The sequence below is a fragment of the Vigna radiata genome, chromosome 5 (genome assembly GCF_000741045.1).
Source record: "Vigna radiata var. radiata cultivar VC1973A chromosome 5, Vradiata_ver6, whole genome shotgun sequence".
NCBI lineage: Eukaryota > Viridiplantae > Streptophyta > Magnoliopsida > Fabales > Fabaceae > Vigna > Vigna radiata.
In genome coordinates, this window is record NC_028355.1 from 15,313,848 (window position 1) to 15,324,875 (window position 11,028).

The 11,028-nt window shown below is 29.6% G+C and overlaps 1 protein-coding gene across 1 annotated transcript; it reads left to right on the top strand.

Moving 5' to 3' along the window:
- The first annotated feature begins 4,817 nt into the window (after positions 1–4,817).
- On the top strand, positions 4,818–9,029 carry LOC106762395 (low affinity sulfate transporter 3). Its single transcript, XM_014646291.2, has 12 exons — positions 4,818–5,374; positions 5,479–5,527; positions 5,622–5,829; positions 5,917–6,109; positions 6,289–6,354; positions 6,440–6,670; positions 6,770–6,896; positions 7,152–7,438; positions 8,073–8,266; positions 8,356–8,432; positions 8,513–8,589; positions 8,684–9,029. The coding sequence occupies exons 1-12, from the start codon at positions 5,084–5,086 to the stop codon at positions 8,825–8,827; spliced, it is 1,944 nt and encodes a 647-aa protein (XP_014501777.1). The 5' UTR covers positions 4,818–5,083; the 3' UTR covers positions 8,828–9,029.
- The last annotated feature ends 1,999 nt before the right edge of the window (positions 9,030–11,028 follow it).

An 11,028-nucleotide genomic window follows, 5' to 3' on the forward strand; every position in this document is an offset into this window, starting at 1 on the left:
AAATTTTACATACTAATTAATAATATTAGTACATTGTTGGTAATTCTTTTACAACAATTGTAACTTAAGAACTAAACATTTAAAGAAACACTTTCTAATATTTACTTTACAATGGTAATAATGATGAGGCTTGAATCCAGATTATTATCGTTTTTATACTAGTTAATAAATTTATTATCTTTTTAGAGTTAAGCTTTATATTATTTGAATAATGATGATAGAATATTTACAGTGTGGAATAAAATGATGAACGCGGTTTCTAATAGATATAGTTATAGTTTTTGTGACATCCGGACGAAGGCGGAGAATGATCGCTGGTGTAAGAGGCATGGACAAAGAGCGGTTCCTGGCAGGCTTCCAGTAGAAGGGGTATGTGGACGAATCGAACATACACCGGAATGAGAGGGATCTAGAGACTGTATAGGTATGGGACTATACAGTTGAAAGATAGCTTAAAGGAATTGATTTGGCTATCCATATCACCAAAATGCATTTACTTTTCGGAAGCCTAACCCATACAAACTTCATGGTTAAGCATGCTTAGTCTGGAGAAATTCTGAGATGAATGAGAACAAAACACACTGAAAAGTCTCGTGTGGTGATGCATGGTGACAGTTAACAGTCCCTGTAAATTGCCGGGCCGTTACAGTTTTGGTACAAATAATAAGATTTTTTAATTGTTAGTTAATAAATATAGTTATAGTTTCCTTTTTCTGGTTTTAGAGAAATACATAAATATTAAAATACATACATTTATGCAACTTGGTTTGAGATAAAGTAAGAACTTTGAAGGAATCTATGCTTTTATTTATTCGAAAGCATGAGGCAAAATGCTTAATATAAAAAGAAGACCTTTCTTCCTCCCTATTGTCCCCTTATATTTGAATCTGTTGCATTATAATTAATTAATTTTGCCACCCATTCTTACATATCTAATGAAACTCCCAAACATGATGCTATTTCTTAAAAAAATTTAATTATATCAAAACAATATGGGTCATCTATTGCCGACAATATTAGATTATCATTTTGTTTGTCACAAGCATATCATATCATCGGTTTTCGTTTCGTCGTTCCAAAAATTATTTTAAGAACCCTAATTTATAAGGCAATTATTACGGCTTGCATGAGACTTAATATGTAATATGAATCCCTTGTTGACCCGCCACCAAAACAAACACACAAAAAAAACACACAACACACACATATATGGCACTTTGACAATAATGATTATTAAAATCAGAGAGATATTTTTAAATATTGCATCCTTATTATTTAACATATATAAGTTTATAAAAAATAGTTAAATTATTGTAAGGATGAGATACAACCGACCAATTATTATATTTCCTTCCATTGAAAAATATACAAGAAATTGGATTGGTATTAGAAGAAAAATGAGAATTATCTATAAATATTTATATACGGATATATTTAAATACGGATGGTAACATTATTTTAGAGTTTATAACTTTTGTGTAAGTATAATTTCAATTGTAAATCAATTAAAAATATATCATATACAAGTATACTTTGATATTTTAAAGTTTTTCTAGATTTAAACCAGAAATAAATACAAAATTTGAAATAATGCTTTCAAATACATTGTAGGAATTAATCTAAAAAAAAAGTCTCTTTAACAACTCTTTTTTGATAACTTTTTGACAATGTATATGTGACAGTTTATGATTGGTTCGTTTCAAATATTTTTTTAGAACAAATTTAAACAGACCAATAAAATGGTGACACGTGTCCTGTTGTAAAAAAGTTGTTAAAAGAAAATGATTAAAATATCATTGTCCGTAGTTTAATGTAACTGACACATATAAAGGCTTGGTGTAGCTTATGAGCATATTTGAGTGTATACATTTTTTGTTATGAGGTATTTTTTAAGTCATGAAAGTGCAGGATTTTTTTTCATAGTTGTTGGAATTAGTTTATACAATTTTATTTTGGTTTTAACATAACTGGTGTAGCCTATAATGGCTTGACATACTCTAAAGTTGAAATTTAATGTTAGAATATAAAAGGTTATGGTTTGAAATTGATGAAAATTTTAGTTACACATTAGAAATCTAAAATTTGGTTGAGTTATATGTTTAACACTGACTTCTTTCGAGTTCCACTTTGGTTTTAAGAAATAGTTTATATTAAATTAATTATTTAAACATTTTTTAACATGTAAATTTTATTATATTATATAAATAATTAATATTTATTTTTTTAAAAAAACAATTGATTATATATGGATATTACATACAGGTTTTTTATATGTAATTATGTATGAATTTTATATACAAATTTTTTTATATGTAAATTATATATGGAAGTCACATATAGATTTTTTCGTATATAATTTTACACTTTTTTATATAAAGATTTTTTTTCATATATAATCCGTATGTAATATTAATTTTATATGCAAATTTTAGAAATTATATACGGATATTATCAATATAACTATGATTTTTCTTGTAATTTGGATTCAAAATTTAAAGCTAGTACAATCTTAATTGATAATTAGTAATATTGTTTCCTTTCATAATCTATACTATTTATACTTCTATATATTATTATATATAAAAGAGTATTTACCTTTTTGGTGTTCATATTTTCTTTTCTAATTTTATCCTTTAATAACTACTTTTTTAAATTCAAATAACTACTCATAATAAAAAAATATTTTTTATTTTTATCCTTTTTATTGTTATTTTTTTTTAATTCAGATAATTATTCATAATAAAATGTACAAATTATTTTTTTTATAACTATTTTAAAAAAAAATATAGTTTAATAAACTTTTATACAAGTGTTTATACTAGTAATCATAATTTAAGTTAGAGAAAGATAATAAAATTTAGTAAATTATATAATTATATTTCATTGTTTTTTATATTATGTATTGTTTTATTTGACTAGAGGAGCTAGTTAAAAAAATTTCAGAAAGACTTGGATATAGTACATTAGTGTTATTTGTATAGACATCTACTTCGAAATGAAGTTTTGCTTTGGTATCGTGGGATAACATTCGATAAAATATTTCTTAAAGGAATTACTAGAATATCTATGATACTTTGAAGTTTTCTCATATTTTAAAATGAATTTTTATTTTAGTTTTTAAAGTAGTAAATAACATATTATTTTCAAATACAATATTAATAATAGATAATATATATTGTATTCGAGAGAGTCTAGATAATGTCATTAGTATGATATGACGTTGTCTTTACACACATGTAAGTTAATTAAGCCAGCACAATAAAATAGAATAAAGGATAATTAATTAATAATTAGAGGACACATCTAAAAAAATTACTTGAATGATCATCTTTGGTATCAATTCAATCAAAGTGGTCGGAAGGGACTGACTAAACGAACCAAATGTATACATCTACTGTCAAACATCATTTCCAATATATGTATTGTTTGAATACATTTGGTTGATAGTCACATTGTTCAAGGGCTTTATATGGTTTCATATAGACGAGGATGTCCTTGGCTAAAACTTTCTTCTTCTTTTTTTTTTTTTGGCGATGTGGTACCTCCTTTTTTTCCACATCGGTTTACTAATATAAAGCTTTCTCCTTTTTTTTGGAAACTCATGCAATTTTTGTGGTGTTACCCATAAGTGGAAATTACCTACTAGGAAGAAAGAGGTGAAGTCATTTTAATTTAAGTTTCACGTATTTTAGTCTCAAATAATTTGAATAAATTAAACTTCTATATATTTAAAATTGAGCAAGTATTGCTATTTACTTATTTTCTTTTACTTAAAACCATCAAATTATTTATTTATTTCCAAATATTTGTAGTTTAATATATATTTAAGACGTAAAATAATTTTGAAATATTAGAAATAAGAAATTGAGGGTTGAAAACATGACTTAAATTTGATGATTTGGTTTGTCAGTATTTAGTAGAAAACAAGACTGAGAGCTTTGAACACGATAAAATAGTTGGAAAATGATATTTTAACACCATTTTTTAACATTATTTTGACACTGCATACGTGTCAAAATGTGGTTGGACGATTTCAAATTAAAAAAGTTAAGTCAGCGTTATATTTAGAAGAAAAAAACCAAAGTTTGTTTTTTTAATTTGAAATCGTCCAATCACATTTTGACACGTGTGCAGTGTCAAAATGATGTCAAAAATTGGTGTCGAAATATCATTTTCTAAAATAGCCAGAGCTACAAGTATATATAACTATGCACTCGGATTTCTTAAGGAATAAAATAAACGCAATTGAAATAAAAGAAACCAAATAACAAAAAGACAATATATAGTACATTCTGAATGGAGGACTAATAATATGTTTGTACGAATCAGTTGAAATAAGCCGTGCTCTATAATGGTGTGAATTCTACTTTTATAATTATATTTGGATATATATTAAGATTGGTGGAATAGAATCTTCTGCTATATATATAAATTTTTTGATAGTTAATGTGTGAACTTTAATACATTGATGCGATAAATTTAATGATAGTTAATATGGTAAACTCTGATAAATTTTAGAAATTTGATTTAATTATAATATAATTTTACAGAATCAATTTGCATAACTAGAAAGCAAAAAATATTTTCCACTTATATATAGTAAACAAGGAGGAAGTAAATATGAAAACGCAAAAGCCGAATTTAGCATACGGTAAATGAATTTGGAAACCAACTCTATTAATGTATCTGCTTTGGTGAATTCATGCACGTTGAACTCTAAGTTTTGTATTTTTGCAAAGCAAAAAATAAAAAAAATAAAAAGAAGGAAGGGAGAAGAGAAACGTAAGATGAGAAGGAAAGTGGTGAAAAAGTGGCGTGAGAATTATAAATGAGAATAGTGTTGTCGAGAGAGGACTCATAGTCATCGTCAGACATTCTCAACTTTTGAGATTAGCCAATCAAAGTGGTGCCACAACTAACATATCTCATCTAGCTCAGCCTTAAATCAGTACTTCCTGCAACTCCTTTCACGCAATCATCCAAATAAAACACCACCCACATAGATACCAAGCTATTCAACTTCCATTAATGCACTATAAGAACAGCAAGTGTAGCAGAGTTCCACCACACACTTCAAACAACCATGAGTTCAACTCCCACCAGTATGAGAGTCACCGAGGATTCTGGCCAAATAGAGAGCTCCCTTTGGGTTCTGGAACCTCCCAATCCACCACCTCTAAGGAACAAGCTATTCACTCCACTCAAGAAATCCATCTCCTCTTTCTCATCTAATAACAAGCCTTGTCATCGACGTCTTCTTTCATTCTTAGAGACTTTGTTTCCCATCCTTTGCTGGTTCAAAACTTACACAGCCTCAAAGTTTAAAAATGATTTGCTAGCCGGTTTAACTCTTGCTAGCCTCAGCATACCTCAGGTCTAAATTCACAAACATTGCTTCTAATCTCGTGCCAATGCATCAGATGTATATATACCATTACATTACATTCCTCTCATTACTTTTATCATTTGGTGTTGCAGAGTATAGGATATGCTAATTTGGCGAAGCTTGATCCTCAGTATGGCTTGTGTAGGTCTCTAACTTTAGTTACGTTTATTATGTTATACTATATACTATACAGATGTATCGTGTTTCAAATTTTATTTCTTTTCTCTACATTCAGACACCAGTGTTGTTCCTCCTCTTATCTATGCTGTGATGGGGAGTTCAAGAGAAATAGCCATTGGACCTGTGGCTGTAGTATCATTGCTTCTATCCTCCCTAGTCCCCAAAGTGGTAGATCCTGCTGTTGATCCTGATGCCTACAGGAGTGTTGTCTTTACCGTTACCTTATTTGCTGGAATCTTTCAAGCTGCATTCGGTATTTTCAGGTGGTTTCCCCATCTGTTTGCAGCGAGATTTCTTGTGACTGTGTAGGTTTCCTTAAAAAGTAAGCAGTTTATTCTTCAAATCTGCAGGTTGGGGTTTCTTGTGGATTTTCTTTCACATGCTGCACTTGTTGGATTCATGGCAGGCGCAGCCATCGTTATTGGTCTGCAGCAGCTGAAGGGGTTGCTGGGGATTACTCACTTTACCAACAAAACTGATGTAATATCCGTGTTGGAGTCTGTATACAAGTCACTCCGCCAACAGATAACATCAACAGAAAAAGTTAGTATGGAGAACTTGGTTATTAGTTTCAGTATAGGGAAATAAATTATTTCATTAATGGCTTAGAAAAAAAGAAAAAAGAACTAATGATGGGGTGATAAATTTTAAATTTTTGAACGGAACAATTTATTTGAGTTTTCATGATATTTGACATTATTATTTGCTTTTTTCATTGACAGTGGTACCCTCTGAATTTTGTCATCGGGTGTTCATTCCTGATATTCCTATTAATAGCTCGATTTGTTGTAAGTAATGAAATTTCTGACGTTCCTATTCCACCACTATATTTTCTCTGTTTGATTTGAGGTTCCAATTTGTATGTCATTTCAGGGCAGAAGAAACAAAAAACTTTTCTGGTTGCCAGCTATTGCTCCTCTTGTATCGGTTTTACTATCAACTTTAATTGTATATTTGTCAAAAGCTGATCAGAATGGGGTTAATATAGTAAGGCATGTCAAAAGAGGGTTGAATCCAAGTTCAGTTCACAAGTTACAATTTCATGGTCCAAATGTTGGACAAACAGCTAAAATTGGATTGATTTCTGCCGTTATTGCTCTCACTGTATGTTACATTATTTGCTCTTTTATCTTTTTAAAATGATTTTTCTTTTCCCCAACTCTTAAGCACAGTCTTACTAATGGAAATATGCGTCAAATTCAGGAAGCAATAGCAGTTGGTAGATCTTTTGCTTCCATTAAGGGATACCATCTTGATGGCAACAAAGAAATGCTGGCAATGGGATGCATGAACATTGCGGGATCTCTCTCTTCATGCTATGTGGCAACTGGTGACCCTTTGTCTTGGTTGCGATTAATTGTTTGATCATTGCAAGTTTGGATTAAAATTGGAAGAGTTTGAAAGTACTTTTACTCGGGAGACAATTTTTTTCCTCCTTCATTTAGTATTGAAATTCGTTGCAGTCCACTGTTCACAAAAGTCCTTTTGAAATTTTAATCCAAACACAGTCTTAATCTGAATAACTTCTGTGCAGGGAAGTATATGTGCACCAAACTTATTCATAGTTTACACTAAACATTTGCAGGTTCTTTCTCAAGGACTGCAGTAAATTTCAGTGCAGGATGTCAAACATCAGTATCAAATATTGTGATGGCAGTTACTGTGCTTCTGTGTCTTGAGTTGTTTACAAGGCTCCTGTACTACACTCCTATGGCCATACTTGCATCTATCATCCTCTCTGCACTTCCTGGGTTAATTGACATAAATGAAGCTTGTTATATTTGGAAGGTTGACAAATTTGACTTTCTTGCTTGCATTGGTGCCTTCTTCGGAGTCTTGTTTGTATCAGTGGAAACTGGTCTTCTTGTTGCAGTAAGTAGTTGACTCATTTAAAAAATTACTGTGCATCTAGTTCTTTTTATTAGGAAGTTAGAAGAAAAACCAAAAATCATAGGAGCAGACACCAAAAAACACAGTAGTTGGCAACTAGCGTAGAATAGAGTTGAATGTGTGACATGATTTCTGAATACGTGAAAGACTTGGTGTTGTCACTGCTAATTAGTGGGGTTCCATCCATCAAATAATTTGACCTAGATAGTTGTGTTGTGTTGCTCATAGCTTCCTTACTTATTAGGCTTCTAGACCAGACTTTGGTCCACAGATTTGGCGTTATGTGCTTGGCTTGTATGATTGAATTCAGAGTTCACATTAAATATAGTTGTAATCCAAATCCACTACCAATTTTGAGCTGTTAAGCGTATGTCTCTCCTTTAATTTAGTTGAGACAAACTTAGTTCACAAAAAAAGAAGAAATCCATATTTCACCGAAATATTATTTGTTGTCCCCTATCTACCTAGAATTATGTCCTTTCAGGAATCACTTCCTAGAAGACTTGTTAGTTATGGTCATTTCACTATTCATCCATTAAATGAAATTAAGGTAAAAAGGTGAAAGAGTGGGATGAATAATTGATGATGTATCTGAGTTTGAAGTTTGTTTGTGCAGGTCTCAATCTCCTTTGCAAAGATACTGATACAATCAATCAGACCAGGGATAGAAGTTTTAGGCCGAGTTCCAAGAACAGAAGCTTTCTGTGATGTTAGTCAATATCCTATGGCCACAAGCACTCCAGGAATTTTGGTGATTCGCATAAGTTCTGGTTCACTCTGCTTTGCAAATGCTAATTTTATTAGAGAAAGGCAATCACCTAATTTAAAACATATTATTTGGAGAGTTTAATAAATTTAATAACCAAACTTTGAAATGAAAACTATTTAATTCTTTCCAGAATACTGAAGTGGATCATGGAAGAAGAAAACGAACTTGCCAAGGGAAGGGTCCATGCAGTGATCTTAGACATGGGCAGTGAGTCTCAGAACTGATGATGACCATAATAATGTATTTCATGGAATTTATTATAACCCTTTCTCAATTGTCTTTGATAGATCTCATGAATGTTGATACTTCTGGGATTCTAGTACTGGAGGAACTGCACAAGAGGTTGCTTTCGCGTGGCGTACAGGTCAGTCCATGAGAATGTTTAGAGCATAAGATCATGTAATGATTTCTGAGCTTAACTGCATAATTGAACAGTGTTTTGGTGTGTGGTTTTGCAGTTGGCCATGGTGAACCCCAGGTGGCTAGTGATTTACAAGCTGAAAGTGGCAAACTTTGTGGATAAAATTGGAAAGAAATGGGTTTTTCTTACTGTTGCTGAAGCTGTAGATGCATGTCTATCTTCAAAATTCCCTGAACCATGATTTCACTGGCCTTATCTGTAATCATAGATGTTTGACGTTGTTCGCTCCCACTGTTAGTGGAACTGTGTCCTGTACGAAAAAAAAGTCATGTATGCAGAGGGTATTGTTTCACGGAAGGACACCTTGCACGGACAATTTTGGTACAAGCAATGTCAAACAATTAACTACAAATAAATTAAGCATTTCATTGCTGAAAAAAAAATACTAGAAAAGAAAATATGCAAAAAAAAATAATAATAAAAAAAATTTAGTGAACTTATATGTCGCAACACCAGTCATTTTCACATTTTTGAAATAATTCAGAGAGACGTTAGGATTTTGTTTTTGTTTTTTTTTTCTATTTTTCATCCAAAAAATGTGATTTTTTTTAAGAAAATTATTAAAGTACTACCTGAGAAAATTCTAGTCTCAAAAGATAATGTTTCTAAGTTTATCTACTCTGACTACATCTCATAAGAAATCTACTAAAAATATTTTCTTGTTTTAAATAAAATATTTTAACATTGAATTTTATAATTTAAATAAGTAACTGTGATGTTAAATGGATCGTTGAATTGATTAGAAATTAGATTTAATTGATTTAAAGTTATAAATTATTAATTAAATTAATTTGAGAATTACTTGATTTAATTTTTTGTGAAAGAATTTTAAATCTTGAATTTTGAGTGTAATTGTGATGGATGGACCATCATCATGAATTATTCTTATTTAACTTCATTCTTTTATTTTGCAACTTATTAGACATGCATAGTAATTGAGATATTTTTTTGTTTTTAGCTACTTGGTTAAATAATCATGAGAATCCTTTGACAACTCATTTAAATTTTAAACTTTTTTTTTTTATTGTTTTAAGCACATTGCAAAACTTTAAAGAAGAAAAAAAAACCATCTTTTTCCTTACCTTAAGAAGGAAGAAGAAGCTAGTGGATGGTGTTAGGAATGACTTATGCTTAAAGGGTAGGGTGAGTATCTCATCATAATATAATAAGTAGAGAAAGAAAGAAAGTGCAATGAAAGATCATGACAAAAAAATGTGAAAGGAAAGAAGAAAAGAGAGAGAGAAGTAAAAGAAAAAAGTGAAAAACGAAATGTATAAAAAAAAATAATTGTTTTATCAAGAAGGACACAAAGAAAATAATATATTTGTTTTTCCAAAATCTTTACTCCTTAATTCTTTCTTTCCAAATTTTTAAACTTCTACATCTTAAAATATTTCTACCTTTGTCTCGATTACACTACAATCTTTGAAAAGTTTTCATGATTTTTGAATGTATGTTTTGCAAAAGTGTGTGAATATTAGAATCTTACTAAGTTATAAGAGTGTTTACTTACATGAGTAATTTGAGTGAGCTTAAACATTTAAGAGAGTATTAGTGAGAGAATATACATTTTAACTTGTGATTTCTTTCAAACTTGATTTTTTGGTAAATTCAAAAGATTAATTCATATGTTTAAAATAAAGTTTTTTCATTCGCATGGTTTATGGCAACTTGACTTAGAAAGTTGATTAGTTTCCAATGAAGTTATTTTCCTTTGGTTTAATGTTGATATAAAATTGACTTGAAATAAAGTTTTGAAAATAGTAAATTTTGTCTATGATGCAAAATGATAAGTGAGGTATGATGAGTGTATATTTATCTCTTCATTTAACTTTTAATCTTAAATTTTTAATTGGTTTTTGTACTTTCAATTATCATTTTAATTAGGATTTGTTATAATTGGATTTATTGAGCATGAGATACAAAAACACAAATAACATTTTAATTACATAAATGGTCTTTGGATATTTTGAGATGTGTTAGTGTAATTGTAGTTGAGTTTAACTTATGAAGATGTAGAAATTAATTGATTAAAGTTTCATGATACCTTAAAGATAAATCTAATAATAATAAATAATTAAAATCACGAAAAATCAAGCCAAACATTGCATGAAGAAAGTAAGAAAATAATAAAAAGGGTAATAAAATAATAAAAAAGTGAAGAAGTTTAGTTTAACCAAACTGAACTTGGCAAAGCTAGGAAGAGGGAATGAGTAAAAAAAAAATTAAACCTTACAGTTTGTTTTCTTTTTCATAAAAAGGTTTTGATAATTCAAAAGTATTTATGATAAAAGATAATTTGAGAGAAATATATAAACATTTTATTTGATATTTTTAAATAATTATTTTATTTAATTATATAAGAAAATATAAAAAATAATA

Excerpts from the sequence above, each read along its gene's own strand:
- LOC106762395 (XM_014646291.2), top strand. The coding sequence starts at position 5,084 with ATGAGTTCAACTCCCACCAGTATGAGAGTCACCGAGGATTCTGGCCAA. Across the intron at positions 5,528-5,621 it reads TGATCCTCAGTATGGCTTGT|ACACCAGTGTTGTTCCTCCT; the intron begins GTAGGTCTCTAA and ends CTCTACATTCAG. Across the intron at positions 8,267-8,355 it reads GCTAATTTTATTAGAGAAAG|AATACTGAAGTGGATCATGG; the intron begins GCAATCACCTAA and ends AATTCTTTCCAG.